This window comes from Caretta caretta, chromosome 27 (assembly GCF_965140235.1).
Source record: "Caretta caretta isolate rCarCar2 chromosome 27, rCarCar1.hap1, whole genome shotgun sequence".
Taxonomy (NCBI): Eukaryota; Metazoa; Chordata; order Testudines; family Cheloniidae; genus Caretta; species Caretta caretta.
In genome coordinates, this window is record NC_134232.1 from 3,014,332 (window position 1) to 3,039,445 (window position 25,114).

General features: G+C 45.2%; 1 protein-coding gene across 3 annotated transcripts in view; it reads left to right on the plus strand.

Annotated features, from left to right (window-relative positions):
- Nucleotides 1-25,114, plus strand: part of NSF (N-ethylmaleimide sensitive factor, vesicle fusing ATPase) — a 188,707-nt gene that overhangs the window by 107,838 nt on the left and 55,755 nt on the right. For all 3 annotated transcript variants that reach the window (XM_048829795.2, XM_048829796.2, XM_048829799.2), the window contains exons 12-14: nucleotides 301-488; nucleotides 23,662-23,757; nucleotides 24,481-24,637. In XM_048829795.2, the coding sequence (XP_048685752.1) occupies nucleotides 301-488; nucleotides 23,662-23,757; nucleotides 24,481-24,637 (441 nt within the window). The remainder of the gene's footprint in view (nucleotides 1-300; nucleotides 489-23,661; nucleotides 23,758-24,480; nucleotides 24,638-25,114) is intronic.

Genomic DNA, 25,114 nt, shown 5'->3' on the forward strand with positions numbered 1-25,114 from the left:
GTGCATATGGGCATCTAATGTGGGTACATTCACACCCTCGCTTGCTGCGAACTCAGTGGTCATGTCCACAAGCCCTAGTCACAGGGGGGCTGAGGTGTCATTAATGTTTTTTGAGGTTCTCTGATAAAAGTCACTGTAAAGTATCCTACTTCATACATGAATGGAGGCTGCTCATGGAGATAAGCAATCACCTGCATGCTGTAGCTGTAAGGAGAGGCTGCCAGTAACACTGTTGTCCTGAAGTTGCTGCATTGAGACAGCAGAGGACAAGGACTGACACTTTCTGTTTACAATTCTCAGGTTTACCAGATGAGAAGGGCCGACTTCAGATTCTTCATATCCACACAGCAAGGATGCGGGAACACCAGCTGCTGTCTGAAGATGTGGATATTAAAGAACTGTCTGTGGAGACCAAAAACTTCAGTGGTGCTGAATTAGAGGGTCTGGTGCGAGCGGCACAGTCTACTGCTATGAACAGACACATAAAGGTCAGTCATAAATTCCCCCACCCAGAAAACAGACAAAAGGAATGGCTGTGAAATTGTTACACTTGTATGATTTTTTTGTTCCGGTATATAATGGAGCCTCTACATACCTCAGGAGTTGGGGATCTCACATGGATTCCAAGATATGAACGTCATTGTTTTTCATATGGACAAAATATGTCTATTTCTCCATCTCCAGCTTGTGTCCCCTAAATGCCTATTATGTGGCCCTGAATGAACATGCAAGAGAACTGGCGTAGTGATGAATCAGATGCATCAACAGATTCATAAAAAGGTTGAAAGGAAAGCGGTTAACTAATTACAATGGTCTGGAGGCAGGGTGTTGTGTGTGTGTGTGAGTAATCCTTGGGACTAATGGAAATTCTTCCAGTGTGTATCAGGGTGGATCCCTTAGGAGATGCCTGTGTGCCTCATGGGCATGAGATCAGTCTTTTGAATAGCAGTGTTCTTCACAGTCACGCACATGCCCAGTATCTTCTTGTTCCCCATGTGAGGGCAATAAGGGGCGGCGGGGTTGTGACCCCCTGTTGGTTCTGTCTTACCGCCCCAAGGAACAAGGTGAACCTAGTGAGTACCTGACCTGTTACTTTCTTCAGACCTTTAAAAAATGTGTGTTTCACAATTTTGGTGAAAAACTTCATCTTCTCCACTGCTTTATATTGGATGTTAAAACACACCCATCCACCCCCCACAAACATTTCTTGGCAGCCTCCCTCTCATCCCAACACCAGTGCACAGCATGGTGAGGTGCTATTTTCCAAATCCCACACCTTAGGGCAGACTTGAAGTCATCAGGGATCAAACCTTGACCCCTGTGACTGCCTGATCCCCCTCCCAGACAGACGTCGTTTTGATGTCTGTTCTACTTGGGATAGAGCCATATCCTGTATATGTGCTCTGCTTGCCAGGGCCGTGCATGCTGGTCTCTCTTTATTAGGACTTTCAAGTCCAGGGCTGTAAGCTACATCTGCTGGAGCAGTCCATGCAGATCACTTCTGACCCAGAATAAACACAAATGTGCAGACCAGAGCCTAAGAAATAATGAGTCAGTGCTTCCTCAACCAGACACAATGCTCCGGGATCTTGAGGGAATGCAGCGTTGAAGAAGATGCTGATGTCTTTGACACAGACTACTTCGGCACTGGCTACCTCAGCACAGCTCCAAGCACCACATAGGACACCCCCCTGCCCCCAAAGGAGGACTCTAAACATCACTCTGCTGAGGCAAAGCCTCCAAATTCTCTGAAGACCCCATGTCTGAAGAGAGACGCTTATTTGCTGTCTGGTGTGCAGGAAAGAAGGCAGGTTAGTGATTCGGTACTGACTACAGCAGTGGTACCGGTGGCCACGCCCTTCAAGGGTCTGAGTTACACCCCAATAGCTCTTCACCTCCCAGGAGTCAACAAGAACGTGGCAGACTTTCTGAGCAGATAATCTGTGGCCAGTCCTGAGCGGTCACTGTGGAGGTCCCTCAAAGAGCCAGTATTTTACTATTGGGGGGTTCCCATGATCGATCTGTTTGCAGCCAAGGACACACCAAGTGTCAGAACTTTTGTTGTTCTTCAAGTGATTGCTTGTGTTGATTGCAATTAGGTGTGTGTGCACCATGTGTATGGCAACCAGAAGATTTTTCCCCTAGCAGTATCCGTCAGGTTGGCCTGGACGCCCCCTGGGGTCGTGCGTGCATGGTGCTCAATATAGGGCCCTGCCGACCTACCACTCCCTCAGTTCCTTCTTACCACCGGTGACGGTTAGCCAGAACATCTGTATCACTTGCTTCAGAAGCATCTCCACTCTAGCAGTGGCTTTCGTACTTTGTATATAGTTTATTATTATAGTTTAGTAGTAGTAGTTAGTTTAGATAGGTTTTTTCCTGTAAGTTTAATTTCTACAAGTTCCCCCAACCCCCAAATGCTCTTTCCGGCACCCGGGCATGCCTCGGTTCCCGGGTTTTAAATCCTGGGAGGACTGTGGCAAGTTGATGCCCAGGAGTGACCCACACACTTCTTGTCTGAAGTGTTTGGGAGAGAGACACCAAAAGGAGTGCTGCAGAATTTGCAGAGGGTTTCATCCCGGGACTCTGAAGGACCGAGACCAGCGTCTTAAGGTCCTCTTGATGGAGGCTGCGCTCCATCCACACTCGGACCCTGGGTCGGCAGAGTTGACCCTGAGCACGTAGTCATCGGTGCAGAGTGCACCGGTGGCGCACAAGCCAGCGCCAACGAAGGAGGCCAGAGGCTGTCAGTACCGTCATGGCTCCACCCATCAGGCCTTGGCGCAGGCCATGGGGCAGCACTGTTCTCAATCGCCGGTGCCCCAAAAGAAGAGGAGGCTGGAGAGGGGCCGTTCTCCTCCAGCAAAACCGAAGGAGCCGGCATCCATGAGACCCGCGTTGGGCCATGCCAGCTCAGCCCTGCCACCAACTAGGATCGTATTGACTCCTGCTCCCGCAGGGACCAGTTAATTCCGGACCCTCAGGGCTCCCTGGTCCATTGGAGCTGTGAGTTGCAGCTTCCATCCACGATGGAGGCGTTTGAGGCGGCCAGGAACTTGATGGAGCTCATGGTGCCATCCTCCCCTCCAAGGTGGGACAGATCACCAGGGCCTTCAGCCCCAGTACGACCCTTGGTGTCTTCTAGGAGCAAGCTGGCGATGATGGGGCGGTGTTCACCATCGCCCAGGCATCGCGCTCCGGCACCTTCCACCCATGCGGGGGAGCCACACCGGTCCCCCAGCCCCTGTTGCAGGTTGCTGGCACCGCTCTTCCGTGGTCTTCCTATTTGGAGTTCTCGGAATCGGAGGTGGAGTCATACCACTCCAGCAGGGGCAGAAGGTCTGAGTCCCGGCACGACAGACAGCCCTACCTGGCACTGTGGCCAGGTCAGTAGCCATTCTGGATGCCCTGGGGGTTCCACCAGAGCCAAAGGTCGCACTCAAGGTCCGCGTCAATGATCTCGATGTTTTTTGTGCCTCCGCCACTCCGAAGCCAATCGCGCCAGCCTTGGATCTGACACTGTCGGCACTGGGGGCACCGGCAGTAGCTACACAGCTGCCACAGCGTCGATGACCGCGGCACCACTGGTAGTGACCGTGCCAGTCCTAATGTCGGTGACTGTGCTGGGGCACTGGGGGTCAAGAGACCCACCTCAGTGCTGAGGGCAGGAACAGTGCCCATTGCCAGCCAGGGCTTCGTTCTCACGTGATGAGGTTGTGGTGGACACGTCAGTGGCCCCGGCCCTGGAGGAAAGCAAGATGCTGCAGCAGCTGCTTATGAGGGTGGCACAGAACCTGGGGATCCAGGCAGAGGAGGTGGTGGAAGACGCTGACCACATGGTCGACATCCTTGCTCCCTTGGGCCCCTCCCACATTGCCCTGCCACTAATTAAAACAATTAGCCCTGGTCTACACTGTGTGTGTGTGGGGGAAGGGTCATAGAATCATAGAATATAAGGGTTGGAAGGGACCCCAGAAGGTCATCTAGTCCAACCCCCTGCTCGAAGCAGGACCAATTCCCAGTTAAATCATCCCAGCCAGGGCTTTGTCAAGCCTGACCTTAAAAACCTCTAAGGAAGGAGATTCTACCACCTCCCTAGGTAACGCATTCCAGTGTTTCACCACCCTCTTAGTGAAAAAGTTTTTCCTAATATCCAATCTAAACCTCCCCCACTGCAGCTTGAGACCATTACTCCTCGTTCTGTCATCTGATACCATTGAGAACAGTCTAGAGCCATCCTCTTTGGAACCCCCTTTCAGGTAGTTGAAAGCAGCTATCAAATCCCCCCTCATTCTTCTCTTCTGCAGGCTAAACAATCCCAGCTCCCTCAGCCTCTCCTCATAACTCATGTGTTCCAGACCCCTAATCATTTTAGTTGCCCTTCGCTGGACTCTCTCCAATTTATCCACATCCTTCTTGAAGTGTGGGGCCCAAAACTGGACACAGTACTCCAGATGAGGCCTCACTAATGTCGAATAGAGGGGAACGATCACGTCCCTCGATCTGCTCGCTATGCCCCTACTTATACATCCCAAAATGCCATTGGCCTTCTTGGCAACAAGGGCACACTGCTGACTCATATCCAGCTTCTCGTCCACTGTCACCCCTAGGTCCTTTTCCACAGAACTGCTGCCTAGCCATTCGGTCCCTAGTCTGTAGCTGTGCATTGGGTTCTTCCGTCCTAAGTGCAGGACCCTGCACTTATCCTTATTGAACCTCATCAGATTTCTTTTGGCCCAATCCTCCAATTTGTCTAGGTCCTTCTGTATCCTATCCCTCCCCTCCGGCGTATCTACCACTCCTCCCAGTTTAGTATCATCCGCAAATTTGCTGAGAGTGCAATCCACACCATCCTCCAGATCATTTATGAAGATATTGAACAAAACCGGCCCCAGGACCGACCCTTGGGGCACTCCACTTGATACCGGCTGCCAACTAGACATGGAGCCATTGATAACTACCCGTTGAGCCCGACAATCTAGCCAGCTTTCTACCCACCTTGTAGTGCATTCATCCAGCCCATACTTCCTTAACTTGCTGACAAGAATACTGTGGGAGACCGTGTCAAAAGCTTTGCTAAAGTCAAGAAACAATACATCCACTGCTTTCCCTTCATCCACAGAACCAGTAATCTCATCATAAAAGGCGATTAGATTAGTCAGGCATGACCTTCCCTTGGTGAATCCATGCTGGCTGTTCCTGATCACTTTCCTCTCATGCAAGTGCTTCAGGATTGATTCTTTGAGGACCTGCTCCATGATTTTTCCAGGGACTGAAGTGAGGCTGACTGGCCTGTAGTTCCCAGGATCCTCCTTCTTCCCTTTTTTAAAGATTGGCACTACATTAGCCTTTTTCCAGTCATCCGGGACTTCCCCGGTTCGCCACGAGTTTTCAAAGATAATGGCCAATGGCTCTGCAATCACAGCCGCCAGTTCCTTCAGCACTCTCGGATGCAACTCGTCCGGCCCCATGGACTTGTGCACGTCCAGCTTTTCTAAATAGACCCTAACCACCTCTATCTCCACAGAGGGCTGGCCATCTCTTCCCCATTTTGTGATGCTCAGCGTAGCAGTCTGGGAGCTGACCTTGTTAGTGAAAACAGAGGCAAAAAAAGCATTGAGTACATTAGCTTTTTCCACATCCTCTGTCACTAGTTTGCCTCCCTCATTCAGTAAGGGGCCCACACATTCCTTGGCTTTCTTCTTGTTGCCAACATACCTGAAGAAACCCTTCTTGTTACTCTTGACATCTCTGGCTAGCTGCAGCTCCAGGTGCGATTTGGCCCTCCTGATAACATTCCTACATGCCCGAGCAATATTTTTATACTCTTCCCTGGTCATATGTCCAACCTTCCACTTCTTGTAAGCTTCTTTTTTATGTTTAAGATCCGCTAAGATTTCACCATTAAGCCAAGCTGGTCGCCTGCCATATTTACTATTCTTTTGACTCATCGGGATGGTTTGTCCCTGTAACCTCAACAGGGATTCCTTGAAATACAGCCAGCTCTCCTGGACTCCTTTCCCCTTCAAGTTAGTCCCCCAGGGGATCCTGGCCATCCGTTCCCTAAGGGAGTCGAAGGGGTCAACCTAAGATATGCAACTTCAGCTACGCGAATAGCGTAGCTGAAGTCGGCGTATCTTAGGTCGACTTACCTGGCCGTGAGGACGGCGGCGAGTCGACTGCTGCTGCTCCCCTGTCGACTCCGCTTTCGCCTCTTGTGAGGTGGAATTCCGGAGTCAATGGGGAGCATGTTTGGGGATCGATTTATCACGTCTAGGTGAGACACGATAAATCGATCCCCAATAGATCGATCACTACCCACCGGATCGGCGGGTAGTGAAAGACCTGCCCTTAGTGAGGCCAATAAGACGTGGTGGCAGACCCCTGCCTTTTTGCCTCCAACTGCAAAGAGGAACAAGCATAGGTACTTTGTTCCCTCGAAGGGCTATGGGCACCTGTACACCCACCCTCCGCCAGACTCCCTGGTAGGAGACGCAGCCAATCAGCGGGAGCGCCTGTGTTCCCTGTAAGGTGCGCGCTTGGGCAACCGCGCAGGAGAGATTTAAGTGATCTCCAGCTGATAGCAGAGTGCGGACAGCTGGCAGAATGTGTTCAGGTGCCCCTCCCCCAGGGTGGATAAAAATCAATTATTTTTTTTTAAAAAATCAAAAAAATTGGATTTTTTTATTTAAATCGGACTTTTTTGATAAAATGCTTTTTGAGGAAAAAACCTATGTAAAGACAGTTTTAATTAAGATACATTATAGCTCAAAGATAGCTCATGATGGAATAGGGATTATAAATTCTAATTCTATAGTATGAGACAATATATTTAAGAGAAGTTTTGTAAATGAGTTCCAATAGTTCATGGATTAGGGACCCAATCTTATGGAGTTCCAGGGGCTTCTGTATAGATTATTTAGGTTAATCTTTCTATCTACCCAATGGGACTCAGTGCTCAATCTAGAAGATACCATCAGAGATGCTTAGTTTTGCAGTTCTTAAACTGTGGATGTGTGTCTCCAGAGGTAACATGCTTGTTAACAGCAAAAAATGTTTTAAATATATAGAGGAGAGAAATAACAGATCTCAACTCAATTGTCCCTCTGCAAATTTGTGTACACAGAGTCAATCCCTTACCTCTCTCTAAAAGTGCAAAGTTTCGAAAAGTTCAAAAAATAGAAGATTGTTGGGGGCGGAATAGATCTGGACAAGGAGAAGAAGTCTGGAGATAAATGTGAGAAGCGAGGGACATGTGCTTGTTTTGTTAAAATATATGTTTGCTGTTGAAGAAAAAAATCCAGAATACTTAACATTGTTTTAGTTAAATAAAACAATTTAAATGTTTGTCTGGTGATGATCTCCTCCTAATACAGCATGGCAAGAAAATCCTCCAAATATTAATGATTAACCTATTAAACTGGAGATAGTTTACCTCCCAATGACTTCATAAATATCTGCTTCAGTTACCTTTGGTAAATGGAATAACCAAACAATCATTCATTTTCTGATATAGCTGTAAAACTAATCTGAAAAGTTTTCAAAATAAATCACTTTAAAATGTATGATGTGTTCCTTCTAAAAATGAAACCTACATCTATCTCTGAGTTGTGAAGAATATGTATTAAGGTTATAACAACCAACAAGAATGCACTTTTATGTAGAAATCCATGATTAAATTGAGTCTTCCTGATTAGTGATATTTAAATCATGATTTAAATCAAATCCACCCTGCCCTCCCCCAACGTTGCTCCGTCCTGCAGCTGCTCCTGGGACCCTCCTTCTGGCTGTGCAGAGTGGGGGTGGGGTGGGGTGTGGGTGGGAGCTGATGTCAGGGTGTCCCCCTCCATCATCCCTTCCTTGGATCCAGGGGACTTTAAGGACACTTACTTTCACATTTCAATCACGCCGTCCCACAGAAGGTACCTCAGGTTCATGGTGAGCCACAATCAATACCCGGTCACAGTCCTCCTGTTCGGCCTGTCAGTGGCTCCTTGACTGTTTATCAAGTGCATGGCAGTCGTTGCTGCATTCCTCCAGGTGTTTCCGTACTCAACAACTGACTGATCAAGGCAGTGGCAGTGGAGGTGCAAGTTGACTTCATGAGAACAACATTCGACCAACTGGGCCTTCTCCTCAATGTGCAAAAATCAACTCTGTCCCCCATTCAGCGGATAGAGTTTATAGGGGTGGTATTGGACTCCACGCAGGCCAGGGCGTACCTTCCGGATTCGTGGTTCCAGCAAGAAATTGCTTAAAACTTCTGGGACACATGGCCGTTTGTACCTATGTGGTACAGCACGTCAGGCTCGGACTCCGGCAACTTCAAGCATAGCTGGCCTCAGTATATCAGCCGATTCGGGACAATGTGGACAAGGTTCTCACTCTTCCCCACCCGGTCCTCGAGTCCCTCCTGTGGTAGTTCGACCCACAGGTGGTGGTTGAGGGATTTCCCTTCACCAGACCTCAGCCATCCCTCTCGCTGGTGACAGACGTGCTGGGGTGGGGTGCATATCTGGGAGACCTCAGGACACAAGTCTCTGATCCCAGGTGGAGCTCTCTTTTCACATCAACATCCGAGAGCTGAGTGGTCCGCCTGGCATGCCAGACCTCCTGGGTGCATCTGGAAGGGAAATGTGTATCGGTCATGATGGACAGCACCACAGCGATGTTTTTTATAAACAGACGGGGGTGCATGCTCCTCTCCCCTTAGGCAGGAAGCCCTCAAGCTGTGGGACTTCTGCGTAGCTCACTTGATACACCTGGAAGCATCGTACCTCCCTAGAGTACAGAACGAGTTGTCGGATTATCTTAGCAGGTTGTTCCATGGCCACAAGTGGTCTCGGTGCCCAGATGTCATGAACCTCATCTTCCAACAGTGAGGGTTTCCCCAGATAGACCTGTTCGCCATGCAACATAACAGGAAGTGCCAGCAGTTTTGTTCCTTCCTGAATCACAGCCCCGGCTCCATCGCAGATGCCTTCCCTCCAATTCCTCTTGTTCATAAGGTGCTCCTCAAAGTTCAGAGGGACAAGGCCTCAGTGATTTTGATAGCTTCAGCACTGGTAGACATCTCTCCTGGAAAGCCCCAATCACCTTGCTGCTCTTCCCGGACTTGATAACTCAGGATCACGGCTGTCTCAAGCACCCTAACCTCAAATTACTGAGCTTCATGGCATGGAAACTCCATGTCTGAACCCGATGGAGCTCACTTGTTAGGACCCAGTCAGACAAGTCCTCCTTGGCAGTAGGAAACCTTCCATGAGGGCTACCTACCTGGCACAACACCGTCCAACTCTCATGTGCATGCCCCTCATACTGGGTTATCTTCTTCACCTTAAGCAGCAGGGGAGTCCAGAGAGTCAGTAAAGGTGCACTTGGCCACCATTTTGGCCTTCCATCCAGGCATGGAGGGCCAGTCGGTCTTTGCCAACCCCATGGCCAGTCGTTTCCTGAAAGGTCTCGACAGGCTATATCTGCACGTTCGACGGCCGGTCCTGACCTGGGACCTCAATCTGGTCATTTCCAGGCTAATGGGGCCACCTTTCAAATCACTGGCAACATGTTATCTACTGTTTCTCTCATACAAGGTGGTGTTTCTGGTAGCAATAACGTCAGCCAGGAGGGTGTCTGAGCTCAAGGCCTTAACATCAGAGCCTCCTTACACAGTGTTCTATAAGGACAAGGTTCAGCTCAGGCGGTATCCAGCTTTCCTCCCTGAGGTCATCTCCCAGTTTCAAGTTAACCAAGGCATCTTTCTCCCAGTTTTCTATCCTAAGCTGCGCTCAAGCGGCTTAGGATAGAAGCACACTCAAATTCTCATGGCTGACTTCCCCCCCTACACAGTAGATCACAGAGACAAGGTGGTGTTAAAACCTCACCCTAAGTTTTGTTCCTGAGATGGTCTCAGAATTCCATCTGAAACAATCAGGTAACTTGTCTGTCTTCTTCTCAAGTCCCACTCTACACTGGGAGAGACAAATTTACACAAACTGGATGTTTCAAGTGCCCTGTTTTTTTACTACATTTACAGAACCAAACTGTTCCGATTGCCTTCCCATTTGTTTCCGTTTGTTGCTGGCCATTCCAAAGACCAGGCCATTTCATCACAAACAAAATCTTTCAGTGGGTAACACACTGTATCTGACTACATTTGCCAGTTGGCTGATGTACCTCTCCTGCTTAACGTATGCTTGAGAAATGTGTCAGTTTCTGAAATCAGCAAGCCAGTTGCATTGTGGAGTTAACCACTAACCTTTGTCAGACATTGTGTTGGACTTAGCCACAAAGGATGTTGCGGAGTTTGGGAGAACAGTATAAAATTGTTTGACTCATGCAACTGATGCTTCTCATCCCACCATCCAGAGGGGTTACTTCTTGACAGTCACCTGCAGTGGGATCTACACTGACATATACTTGGAGAGAGAGTGGTTGCTGAACCCTACATAACTGTCCTTCTCTGAGGAGTTATAGTCAGTATGGATCCCACAACCTTCCCTCTGTCCCTGCTTTTCGCATCCTCAGGCTTCGAATTGCAAGGGGACATAGAGGGATGCAGTTGCTCCATTCTTCATGCTCTCACGTGGGTATGCAGCCCTGATGGACGCTGCAGTTCAAGACTCCAATCTTGTGTACATGAGGCATGTGCACCCACAGCGGGATCCACGCTAACAACATCTAGAAGAATGACAGTTACTGTAGGGCAAGCAACTATTCTTCATGAATTGGTTGAGTGTGGATGGCTGGGAACACTGAGTGCCCCTGCTGATCAACTTATGGAGCAGCCTAAGTGACAATTGCTTAGATGCTCACCCTCTTCTCCCACCCTTCTTCCTGGAGAAGAAGCACACTGAGGGCAGTATGGCATCTCCAAACAGGGCACACTTTACATTCCATGTAAATGGAATCATGAAGTCTCTCATGTCATGATCACAGGTCATTACATTTCACCCAGTTATCCCTGTACTGAGCCCGATAACTTGAGAGTATATTCAAGGGAGGAAGGTTCCCTGTGAAGGCAGGCAGGCCCCAACCACAAGGGGACCAGGCTAAAGAGAGAGGAGGACCAAAGGGCTGCCTAGCCTATGGAAGCTGACAAAACCCAGGACTCACAGGAGGTGTGAGATCAGACAGAGGGTGGGCTGTGTTCAGTATTAATTGTTTTTTCAAAGCTCTATAATTTTTGAGTGCTTTCAAGAGCAAAGTGTTTGTGGTTAAGAAATCCATTTGCTAAGCCTGTATTCCTCACTGGCCTGCCATGTTGTCCTGAAAGAGTTAATCAAGAAGCTCAGAATGCCCACAGAGCTGGGGACTCGGAGGACTTTGGCACTGGTTCCAAGGTCTGGGCAGCTGGGGTGCAGAGCCCCACATCCCAAGGAAGGGGTGCAGGCACGAGATCTGTGCTTTTAGAGACCTAGTACTTGGAATAGTGCCTCAGTTCTGCCCGCAGCCAGTTGCACTTTGGAACATGAGAGATACAGCAGTTGGATCCTCTCACGAGAGACTGGTGTCCTTCCAGAGGCAGACAGAGCCAAGATGTGACGTGCTGTGTTAGGCCTGTATCAAACCATTTCCACATATCTGAAGGAGGCCTGGGCTGGAGTCTCTTTAGATCTTATCAGCACTTTGTCAGAGTATGACATAAGGCATTGCCTCCTTCCCATGGCTGGGCACATGCTATCTCTGCAGTTCAGAGATAAATTCCAGAACCAAGACTCATATGAACCAGTTCTTTGACATACCATTGAGCATTATGGCATGAGACCTTTGCCTCACTTAGGGCCTGCAGGGCACCCCACCAACTCTCACTGACTTAGCGGAACTTGCAGATGAGAAATGACTGTAAAATGCTGTCAGAGGACTCCATGTTATTTGTGTGTCACTGATTCAATAATCAAATGCTTTCAGTCTACAAGGAAGAAAGTTGTCTCATCCACTGTCCCCACCAACAGTCAGATCTGCAGACTCCAGTGGGATCTGAGACAAGCTGGTTTCTTTCTTCCTTGTGCACCATCAGTAGTAAAGGTTCCAGAGGCCAGGCTCGGCCCTCAGAGACATCTGTTCAGTCTTGGTGACGGTGGACTTGCACAAGAGTAACTGTGATAACAACTTACTAAACAATTCTGATGATGCACAAGAAGTGGAATCCAGTCCACTTCCCCACAGTTGTGCTGTTCTTACAAGTATAAAAAGTGGTAAACATTCCTTTTGCATAGGGTGATACCATTTTAGAGCAGAACCACACTTGAAATGCTGCCTACGTGCATGTAGGTCTCTGCAACATCCATAATGTGTTTATAAATGGTCTCCTCATATAGGATTTCAGAATGAAATGAGGATGTCCTGCTCTTAGTGTTTGTGATTTATGAAGGTCGTTGTGCGTTTAACTAAAGAGATAAGGACCGTGAAATGTCAGCTTAAGACGGTAAGGAAATTAACCAAAATGTAAAAAGCGCCATTTGATATTTGATAGTGTTGAAATACAGATTTATTAGCTCATACAGGTGTAGGCTGAAAGACACAGATTCTTTGCCCAAGTGACCAAAAGCTGGTGTGAATATAATGAAAAGGGAGGGCCTTTTACATTGACACATACTGCTCTGATTTTTTAGAAGGAAACTAAGGTGTTTAAAAGCCTATTTGCTTTCTCCATTTGTATTTTAAGATAATGTATAATTCTTAGAAAGCCATCTTGCATGTAAGCTAAACAAATCCTTTGGTTATTAGCAGAGGAGAGTTCTGGGCTGTATTAGCTAACCATGTATCTCTATTGGAGATGTTGTATTGAATGGGAAAAGAGGCTCCCGCATCCAATCAGAACAAGCTATGATGTAAAAACCCACTGAGGGGTTCTTTTAAAGTTCAGAGTATAAAAAGCCATATCAGTCAATTTTCTTTAGTGGGGGAGGGAGTGGGTCAGTGGGGGAGGGAGTGTCAGTGGGTTTCTTCATGCTTGGTGTCGAATTGAGGAGTAATTAGTGGGACAAAGTGATGAGGATTCATTGGGTCAAACTCATTGAGGGGGTTCTCACCAGCAAGAATTCCTTATAGATTTAGAACCACTGTAAACTAGCTTGCAATTGGTAACTGTAGAGAATGTTTTAGAAGTGTATTAGAACCTGCAATTAGCTTTATGACTGCAGAGTATTAAGAGATTAAAAATTTGGGATAGAAAGGACTCATTGGATCATTTAGTCCATTCCTCTCATCAGTATGACTCTAACCCCTGAGACTGGACATATCGATGTTAAAGTATAAAGGTGTTGACTGTTTTTCCTTTTTAGATCAAAAAAGCAAATAATATCAAACATCAAATGTAAGTTCTCTTTTTGGACATGTTATGTTTAAATTTAGTTACTCTTTATCACACAAATATAGCTGACCCATGCAGTCATCCTTATCCTAGGGCTGAATTACTTAAATTGTTCAAACCTCTGCACAAGTTCCAGTTGTTCTGATGAAGGTTTCAAATTGTCTCTTCAATTATAACTTTCGAAGGTTACCTGTGACAGTCTGTTTCAGTCTGGCACATATGCATGTTCTTTGTCAAAGGGTTCTTAAGCTAAGCATTGATAGGCAGAAAGGGAGTATAAATGGCCATTCAAGCAGTCAGAGAGACAAGGTGGGTGAGGTAATATCTTTTGTTGGACCAACTTCTGTTGTTGAGAGAGACAAGGTTTTGAATTTACAGAGCGCTCTTCTTCAGGTCTGGAAAACTAACTCAAAGCAGTTGGTATTTTTAGAAGGCTTGATCTTCCAGTATCATTTTCTTAGATTTATCTCCCAGAGATGTTTTTCCTGAGCTATTGTCAGGTCTTCTGACCTGTTCACTTTGACAAGTTCACCTATTGTTCAGAGACACTTAAAAGGCGGTTAAACCTTTTTACAACTCTGACCCCTTCCTCTAGTAAGTTCTCTGCAAACAGCTAGGTTCATCATAACAGGCTCAATGCTTAAGGAAAACTGAAAAGTCTAAGTAGCATAGTCAGGCCTGTGTAAGGTTCACTCACGGTCAGACCAGTGTAAAAATCTGTGCGCTTATCATTGCCATTCCAAGCAGAATGAAAGCTGCAATCCCGTCTTCTCTCTGCCTGTAGAAAGAAGTTGCTGGATTGAGATGCAAAGCTCCTCAATAAGGGGAGTTTGAAGGTTCTGATTTCCTTTTTGGAACTATAATGTTGGAGCTGAGCATCCACAGTTCTGGCTAAAATCAGTGTGTGTTCTGGCATTTTCACCTGATCTAATCTTCTCTGTATGCTCTGCAGTTGTCGTGAGCCTGGCTGTAGCTGGTGTGATGCTCATACAATTGTTCCAGGGATGGAGGACATTTTTACTATTTCTGATGACTGTGCTAGAGTTACTCCCTGGTAGCATAAACAGTGCTACATAGAGTGTGATTTAAATGCACATGCATTTTACAAAATACCATCTAAGGTGAAATCTACCCAGGAGTCTAATTCAGACAAGAAGAATCTCAACTTAATACGTATTACTACAAATATTTTTGATCTATAAAATTACCCAGAACCATTGATCTCTTGCTTTAAATCATATGCTTATGTTCTGCTGCACCTTTCTTACTTGTCAGCCTTGCTTAATTTCTTCAGGCAAAGAAAGTATCGTAAGACTAAAATGAGATGGCAGAGTGACAGAACTGCATCTTCTGTGCATATGGGGTGAGGTTTTGCTGTTTTACCGCCTTACAGGAAAATCAATCTGACTTTTGCACTGCCAAGAAGAGACCTTCACTGCAGTTGTTTTATAGAGACATTACTGCAGATTTATCATATCTTTTCACCTGCCTCCATGTTGTTAAGTGCCAGGTTAGAAAGAGGCTGATGTCTTGCTTAGTACCATCAGTCAGTGAAACTAATTTGTTGCTACGAGGCATTAACAACTTCTCTCTTCCTTTTCTCTCTGTGGTGCAGATGGGATCAGTCCAGTGCCTCAGGATGTATCTTATCTCTTTGCCAGTGAAACAGCTTCCTTAAACTCTTATTTCATCACCACATAGTTAAAGCCTTTTAACTCCTTGAACCCCTAGCTGGGATTGGGGGCTGTAGGGTACTTCAGTGTATTCTATTCAGGCCAGCCTGTGTGTCCATGTGGAGAGGGCTATAGAGTTATACGTGGTTTTTTATTAACTTGGTTGGAAAATAGATGCAAGTGGAAGTACTTGGAAAGTCAATCAGAAAAAAAATGACATAGTGGCTAAATAGAAAAGCTTTGGCCATTCTTTTAGAAATACACATGCGATAGCTGTCCAGCAGCACATTCATGTTCATAACTAAATGTCGGGCATTTGCTACTTAGAATTTCTCTTTGAAAACATAGTACTTTTGAATAATTGTTGTTTTCTTTTTGCGTAAACAATTTGCAGTAGAGTGGTGTGCCTAAATATTCTGTACCCATATTATTGCCCCTTTATAAATATTGCACAACATAAAATAGAGAGCAAACATTACATACTGGCTGGAATTTTCAAAAACACCTGAATAATTTAGGAGCACAAATTCATTTAAAATCAGTGGTTTCAGAGTAGCAGCCGTATTAGTCTGTATTCGCAAAAAGAAAAGGAGTACTTGTGGCACCTTAGAGACTAACCAATTTATTTGAGCATAAGCTTTCGTGAGCTACAGCTTAAGTGAGCTGTAGCTCACAAAAGCTTATGCTCAAATAAATTGGTTAGTCTCTAAGGTGCCACAAGTACTCCTTTTCTTTTTTTTTTTTTTTTAAATCAATGTGACTCGTGCTTAATGGTGTCAAGTTGTAGTGGGGGAGGTTTAGGTTGGATATTAGGAAAAACTTTTTCACTAGGAGGGTGGTGAAACATTGGAATGCGTTACCTAGGTAGGTGGTGGAATCTCCTTCCTTAGATATTTTTAAGGTCAGGCTTGAGAAAGTCCTGGCTGGGATGATTTAGTTGGGGATTGGTCCTGCTTTGAGCAGGGGGTTGGACTAGATGACCTCCTGTGGTCCCTTCCAACCCTGATATTCTGTGATTCTACGTCACTTAAGCTCTTTGGAAAATCTCCCTCAATGAGTTTGTTAAAACTATTGAAGTTATAAACATTAAAAGCAGTGACTAGAAGGGAAGACGTAATGCCCTGCTTTTGGAACTTGCTAAGGAGAAATACCCATAGAATGTATTAATTGGGCACGCCATCTGCCTTTGCTTTCTGCTGCAGTGTGGAGTGAATGCTTTTCTGAAGCCCATGGCAATGTTCAGTTTGTTGGCTGATATTAGGCCTACAAAGTAGTGGTCATGAGCCGGATATGATGAGCTCCCATTTATCGAGCCCTCTACAATCACCACATAGTAGGACCAGTCATCAGACAGTAGATTCCAGCACAGTTTTGGGAGGGATCAAATAAGTGGAACTTGTAGGCCTACCCAATCACAACCAGGCAATGTTGGCTGTTGGGAAAGTCATTGAGAACCGACCTTGTGGACGGTGTTGGGTGGCCACTGATGTCTCATGACACACAACAAAGGTCATGAGTATAGCACTTCCTCCATTGGGCTAACCGGAACGTGCCGCTACATTTGGCATCGTAGAGGAAATGTTGGTCTTCGGTGAAAGCCCAGGATACTACCTGTTCTCCAGCATGGTAGTTCTTATAGCCACGTGGGCTGTGGTGGCTATTGAAATCGTTGACGTGGATGATAGGATGGCTTGGTGTTGGTAATGCTGGACATAGCTGTTCCATTAATGGTGACTTGTACATGTTTTTGACTCTGTCAGATCGCCAATCTCGATGGTGACTGAGTAGGGGTTTGTAATAGGCATGACCTGGATGGAATCCTTAAGGTCATATTTTACATGCATCGCAAGTGCATATTTGGGGTGATGGCTTGCAGATACAAGGGCATATCTGGTAATCTTAGATTGTTGGCCTTCACTCTCTGGGTGTGTTTCTTGTAGTGCAATGACATCAATGTTTTAAGTCCTCAGGATCATTGCTATGTAATCACACTTCGCGTTAGACAGACCCTTGATGTTGAGCTGTGTAATTTGCAGCAGTGGGCCTATTTGAATGAAGGTTTGGCCCTGACATGGGCCATTATTGCTGTTGTATTTCTGACTAGGAGGTCCCTTAAGGACGTTTGGTTGCCAATTTGATGACATTTGTTGTGCTTTTGCATGTAATAGGGGAGACCATGTGAGGGTTATCATCTTCTCCCCCACAACAGCATTGCTTGAGTCTTTGAACTCAGCAGGAAGAATAAGGTGGTGTTGAAACGGTGACGCGCTAGAATTCACAAGGTTGAGCTGCAAAGCCTGGAAGTTCCTTTGTCTTTTAGACAGTGCGGCTCCAGCGGTATACAATCCCCCTCAAATAAGTACAGATGCTATCTTCACACAGTTAATTTCCAACTCCTGTGTGCTGATGAATAAAAACATCAGGCAGCAAGTCCACAAATAACTTTATCGCACCCTGAACCAGTGCCAGTTGTCTTCACCCCTTTCTGCCCCCTACACAATAGATCAAGTGGACAAGGGTCTCTCCAACACTAAGTCCAGGAAGACCATAGGAATGGATGGAATATATCTGGAATTCCTGAAGGAAAGGCAAGAAGGTGACTGGCAGACTTCTCCAGCAACATCCAATCATCTGGGATAATAACAAAAGAGTAGAAGGTAGCCAAGTTCATAACCATTTTGAAGTCCAAAAAAGAGGCTACCAATCCAAAAACTACCGGCCCATCTCTCTCATTTGCCGTTGTTATAAACTGTTGGAGCAGCTCCTACTTCAGAGGTTACAGCCAACACTGGAGCAACTGGTCCCCAACGAGCAAGCCAGATATAGAACCAGTTGTAACTGCTGTGACCAGGTGCTGGCCTTAACCAGCTACATAGAATACAGCTACCAGCAAAAATTAAGAACAGTGGCAGCCTTCATTGACTTTCTTCTGCATACAGTACTGTGTGGCACAAAGGTCTCCTGCTGAAGTTATCATTAGCTTTCCCATGCCCATCACCAACAGACTCATCACCGGGTTGCTGAGTAACAGGAGATTCACTGTTCCCCTTGGTAAATCTGCCAGTAAATCATGGAGATTGAACAACGTTCTTCCACAGGGATCCATTTTAGTGCCCACACTGTTCAGGCTCTATACCAGAAACATTGTGGTCATGTCATTCCACATAAATTCATTTATGCAGAGAACTTTGTGCTAGAAACACAAGTGCCCTCTCTGGAGGCCACAGAAAAGGTCATGATCAACCATCTCCAGATACTTGAGATGTATTTCAAAGCTTGGTGACTGAAACCCAATATTTTGAAAACACTTGTCTCTGCCTTCCACTTGAATGTCAAGGAGGCCAAAGTGTTGCTGAAAGTGGGCTTTTGTGGTTTGCCTCTTTCACGTGACCACAATCCACAGTACCTTGGGGTTTCACCCGATTGGATGCTGAGCTATTGGCAACACCGAAAAGAAGATAAAGAAAAGGATTAACATCATCCGGAAGCTTGCTGGCACATCCTGGGGATGTGATGTACACATGTTTTGAACGTTTGTACAAGCTCTGGTCTTGTCAACAGCAGAGTATTGCATGCCAATTTGGCGCAACAGCTCCACACCAATCTCGTTGACACTGAAATGAATGCTGCGCGCAGTATTGTTAGTGGCTCTCTCAAATCAGTACCAATACTGTTGCTTCCAGTTTTGGAGAGCATTGTGCCAGCCAACATCAGGAGAGGCATTGCAGTGGTCCAAGAATACAATTAAGGTCCTGGCTGCTCCGGACCTGCCAATATACCAAAGCTTCAGTGCACTGCCACCCTCCAGTGTACTGCTCAAATCGGTGAAGCCTTTCTGGATACACGTGTCAATGCTACAGGTGAATGGAAAGGATGCCAGCACTCGCTGGCTTGTCTTGTCTGTCCCAAACAAAGACCTGACTGAAGATCCAACAAAAGAAATCCTAGGATTTTGCCTTCTCTGTAGGCAGTGGATTGTACTCCAACTGTATTTGGACAATGCACAGAAGGTGTGGATATCTCCTCCACAAATGGAAAATCAAAGAATCACCGAATTGTGACTGCAAAGGACAGATTTTAAGTGATTATAAGGGATACCAAATAGCTCAAAGCAGATCACTGAGTAAATAAAACAAAAATGCAAACTAATCTTAGTACACTAAAGAAACTGGCTACAAGTATCAGAGGAACAGCCGTGTTAGTCTGTATTCGCAAAAAGAAAAGGAGTACTTGTGGCACCTTAGAGACTAACCAATTTATTTGAGCATGAGCTTTCGTGAGCTACAGCTCACTTCATCAGATGTTAAACAGCTGATGAAGTGAGCTGTAGCTCACGAAAGCTCATGCTCAAATAAATTGGTTAGTCTCTAAGGTGCCACAAGTACTCCTTTTCTTTTGGCTACAAGTAGTAATTTCTCACCCTAAATGTTGTTTTAAGTAGGTTGCAGAGTTTCTTGTAGGCAAACTGCTCTTAGTTGCAGCTTAGAACTCCAGATATTCCTTTCATAGGCCAGACACCTTCTAGCCTGGGTCCAGTCCTTTCTTCCCCAGATCAGGTGTTTTCAGCAGTCATCTTGGGTGGGGATTCAGTGCATATGGTGGGAATCCTTTATTTCCCAGTTTGATGGGGTTCAGTACCAGGTGACATAATCACATGACCCTGTAGTGTCAAAGCAGCATCCGAGGAAGTTTCTCAGGAAGGTGGGAGATTAGCAACTTCAAAATCCAATTGTTCTCCCTAATGGCCCATGCAGGCTGATTGCCTGCTGTCTGGTGGGCATTTCCCAGGTGTAAACACAGTTGTAATTGTTACATAGTTAATATTCCTAATTTCAGATACAGAAATGATACCTGGATAATCATAGTCAGTACATCATAACCTTTCCAGTGATACCATTTTGTATAAAACATATCTTAATTATGCCATATTCATGTAATAACATCATCTCTATGAAGAATACGGGACATAATGTCACAGAAGGATCTTCTACAACCTCCCTAGGCATCTGTTCCATTGTCCTCCTGTTCTTACAGTTAGGAAGTTTTTCCTGAGATTTAATCTAAATCTGTTATGCTGGAGTTTGACCCCATTGCCTCTTGACCTGCCCTCTGTGGCAAAAGAGAACAACTTTTCCCCATCTTTTTAGGGCAGCTTTCAAGTATCTGAAGACAGATGATATTCATGTCCCTCCCTTAATCTCCTCTTTTCCAAACTAAACATACACATTTCCTTCAGCCTTTGCTCCTATGGCTTACATTCCATCCCTTTGATCATCTTTGTTGCTCACCTCTGGATCCTTTCCAGTTTCTGTACATCCTTTCTATACATTGGTGACCAAAATTTGACACAAAATTTGGCCTAACTAGTGGTATTATCACCTCCCGTGACTTACGTGCTATCCTCTGTTAATGCAACCTAAAATTACGTTTGCTTTTTTTGAAACAGCATTGCAGTGTTGGCTAATGTTGAGGTTGTAATCCACGACAACTCCCAAATCCTTCTCGGCTGTGCTGCTGCCAAGCCAGTTATCCCCCATTCTGGATTTGTACATTTTATTTTTCTTCCCTAACTGTAGCACCTTACTTTTGTCTCTTCCGAATTTCATTTTTGTTGTCTATAGCCCAGTTCTCCAGTTTATCAAGATCCCTCTGAATTTTTGCTCTGTACTCCCAAAGTGTTGGCAACCACTCTCTGTCGTAGGCAAATTTGATCAGTATGCTCTCTGTATGTACATGCAGGTCATTAATAAAAGTGTTTAAACAACACTGGAGCCAGAACAGATCCCAGGCACAGCCCCACTTGAGACCTCCCTCCAAACTGACATCATCCCATTAATAATTTATCTTTATTTTCAGTTATTTAACCAATTATGTATCCACTTTATGGTAGTTATGCCAAGCTTGCATTTCTCCAGCTTACTTATCAGAATATCACGTGGGACTGTTTCAAAAGCCTTGCTGAAGTCCAAGGTATGTTGTGTCCACCACATTCCCCCATCCATCAGATCAGTTACCCTGTCAAAGAAGGAAATCAAGCTGGTTTGGCATGACTTATTCTCAGTAAATCCATGAGGACTTACTGGAGAGATTTAGGTTGGATATTAGGAAAAACTTTTTCACTAGGAGGGTGGTGAAACACTGGAATGCGTTACCTAGGGAGCTGGTGGAATCTCCTTCCTTAGAAATTTTTAAGGTCAGGCTTGACAAAGCCCTGGCTGGGATGATGTAATTGGGGATCGGTCCTGCTTTGAGCAAGGGGTTGGACTAGATGACCTCCTGTGGTCCCTTCCAACCCTGATATTCTGTGATTCTATGACTCACCCCCCTTCATCTTCCAGGTATTTGCAAATTGAATGTTTTATACATTGCTCTAGTAGCTTCTCAGGTATCAAGACAGGCTGGTGGGTCTGTAGTTCCCTGGCTCCTCCTTTCCCCCCTTTTAAAGATGGGCAGTATGTTAGCCTTTCTCCTGTCTTCCAGCACGTCTCCTGTCATCCATGAGTTTGCAAATATTTTTGCCAGTGGCTCCGAGATTTCTTCAGCTAATTCCTTCAGCACCCTTGAGTGAATAGAATCTGGCCCTGCTGGTTTGAATTCATTCAAATTGGTGAGAAGATCTGACGTGTTCTTTACTTATCCCGATCGGCGTCCCTTCCCCTGTGTTGTCTATGAAAACTTTGCTAGTCATCTAGTCACGTGTTGTTTTTTGTGAGAAGACTGAAAGCAGCTCTGCTTCTCCCTTGAGCAGTGGTCCCCCACCGTACATTGGGTAAGCTTAATTCAGTTCTCTTCAAAGGTTCCAGATACACATCCCTGGAACCCATCAATCGCTAGTCATCCTGTGCCTGGTCTGCATATGAGCCAGAGGCAAGGTAAACTTTTCCCACTTTACCAGTGAACAGCCCTGGTCTAGTAATGCCACCTCTAGGAATCATAGGGGAGTCTGGTCTCCATGGCCCATCCATGACTCTGCCTCTCAGTTGACACTCAGTGAGGGAAAACACTCATTGATTGGACTTGTCAGATGTGTCCATCTTGTCTCAGGGTGCACAGACAGAAATTAAACTAAAATACTTAACAACACATGCAGACAACTTACTCTCACTCCAAGAGTTAATGCTGCCTTCACAAGTCACAGCATGAGATGTTTAGGTAGTAATGAGTTTCAGGTACTGTCAGCACCTCGATTGGATTTGGGCCCGGTGAAAGTCTTTGAATCCCAAATACTAATCTCCTGAACCATCCGGCTTGGTGCATTTAAATGACCCTGTAGACATTGATGGTGCCTGGTGTAGTAAGGGTCAGAAGTCATTTTAACTGTAAAATGTGTACAGTTTGGAGATAAAGAGCAAAATCTATTTAAGTCCCAAAGTAACAAATATAAAAATAAATCTTATATTATGGGAAATATGTAGAAAGGATCATGAAATCTGTCCAAGGTGTGTTGATAGACACATCACCTGATGACAGTAAGTAAAATGAAGTTACTGTGTAATGCATCATGTTCTTTCAAACTTGACTTGTACTTTACCACTTTATAGGAAAATCATTTTTTTCAAATTTTGACTTCCGTCCCCCTTTATACTTACACCTTCTCCTTGTATCTGCGAACCTCTGCTCAGGGTCGGCAGGCAATTGTGGCAGTGGTGCCAGTAGTAAGAACCAGTTCTTTTATCTATATCGTGTTAAGACCTGAAAAGTTTCTTTAAATCCACTTATGACTCCTGATTGCTGCCCAGGGCAGTCAAGATTTCAAAGTGCCGTAGACCTATCAGCTAATCCTAGCCAGTGAGTGTGGTTTGTACAGCAAGGAGCTGTACACATTCTGATGAAAAGATTCTGCAGGCTGTGAGGGCTGTTTCCTGATAATATGTTGACAGTGAGTTAAAATGCACTGTGTTACCTGTGCATTTCATTGTGACTGACAAGCCATTTGTAAGGGGTGAAAAGGGCTCCAGAGTCTCTGCCAGTCTAGGATGTATATACCCCTACTCACTACTTTTTAAAGCTTGCCTGTTAGTTCTTGGGAGGGCTGAACTGAAGGAAATGGGAGTCCTTTTTAGACCTGGAAAAGGCAATTCTTGATGTGAGGCTGTGTGTGAGACTTCCCAGCTGGGTTCAGCTCTTCTAAACAATATTAATAGTGCCATTTTTAGGAAGGCAGTCTGATTCTAAATTAGAATGGGCTCTCAAGTATGGTTCATCTGATACAAATATAGGAAAAACAGCAAAAAACCAAACATTTAGGGTTTTAAAATTCCCACGTAAAGACCGTTCTTGAGGGGTTGGGTGGGAGCATGATCAGAGTGGAGAAATGGGAGCCAGGAACTCCAGGACCACATCTTGTGAGGTGCTGAACACTCTGCAGGATCAAGCCCTTAAACTCCATCCCTCAGTTTCCCACCCTGAAAAATGTTAATATTAATGCTTCACAACCTGACATGTGAGAACTAGCTAATGGCTGTGATTCACACTGGAGATGAAAACTACTCCAGGAGTACTCGATATTCGTGTTTGAAATGTGTTGTTAAAGAAGATTTGTTTTAGGTTTTATTGGTGTATAATTAGCTACAGAATCAAAATCCTATGAATACAGAGAATGATGTTCAACACTGCCCTTGAGATAACTTGTACTCTGAGACTGTATGTTAACCCATTTCCTTGTAATTTAATTAGGCCACCACCAAAGTGGAAGTGAATATGGAGACGGCAGAGTGTCTGCGGGTGACAAGGGGAGACTTCTTAGCCTCTCTGGAGAATGATATCAAGCCGGTGAGTGGGACCTATTTAATTCATATAATAAAGCAGTGAGTGCAGGAGAAGAACTTGTGCTTCCTTAATCAATGAATACAGCAACCACTTCAAATCTGTGCACATGCACAAATGTAATGTTGCAGCATGGCTTTTGAGATCATTTCTGTGGCTTAATAAAATTGAATACTGTTCAACAGGAATGAACTGAGACTCTGTCTCTTTCCCATCATTTTAGGGCTCTGTTCTGCAGCCTCTCTGCTCATGGGAAGTGTCAAATAGAGCGATTGCAAGAGCGGACCCTTCACTTTGCAGTACACACTAGTTGGTCGTTAGCCTAATCTCATTGAAATCAATGAGAGATTTGACATTGAATTCAGTGACAGGAGGATTAGGACTCTGATGAAGAGAACTTATCTTTTAGTAAAGTGTAGATGATTTCAGAACCTAATGGTAATTTACATAGGGGTAGACGATATTGTACTTGATTAGAAGTTACCATTTGCTAAATAGGCAATAACATCTTATTCTATGGTCCTTTAAGACAACCTGTACTACATCACTGGTAAATGTATGATTTAACTGCTCACTCAGTTAAAATGTGTACCAAAATCTCTCATAATTATATTGAAAAAGCCCACCACAGCTCCTGTTACTCTAGTTTTGTCCTTGTCCTTGCCATGTTTTCCTGTGATCAAACAAAACTCACTATTGAGAATATTTTTTTCATCTTCCGAAACACAGGCATTTGGAACGAACCAGGAGGATTATGCAAGTTACATCATGAATGGCATTATCCAGTGGGGAGACCCTGTAACAAGGGTGCTGGAAGATGGAGAATTGCTTGTCCAGCAAACCAAAAACAGTGACCGCACTCCGCTGGTTAGCGTTCTTTTAGAAGGTGAGTTTAGGGGTACTAATGTCTGAAAGTGAGTAACACACACAGTCCAGTCTGTGCAGTTATCACATACAAGTACTTGGATTAGGCATCCAGTAGTATGTGAAGTCCACTTATCAGAAAGAAAAGTATCATTAGTACCTGGCAAAATGACTAGATGAATTAATGTTGCATCAGATATTAAAATAGGTTTATCTGGTTCTGAGGGAGAGTAGGACATTGTCCATCCTATGGCTGCTCTTGAAACACTAGAGCGGGGTGAATAATTTGTAACTAATAACCTGTTCGATCAGTTTTGACTTTGTTTGTAACCAGCCTGCGAGCAGATTGCAGTTACCGTGAATTGATTTGATACCTTGAATAGAGGGGGAATGATTTCCACTCTCTTCGGCACTGGTGAGGCCACATCTGGACTACTGCATCCAGTTTTGGGCCCCCCACTAGTGAAAGGATATGGACAAATTGGAAAGAGTCCAGCGG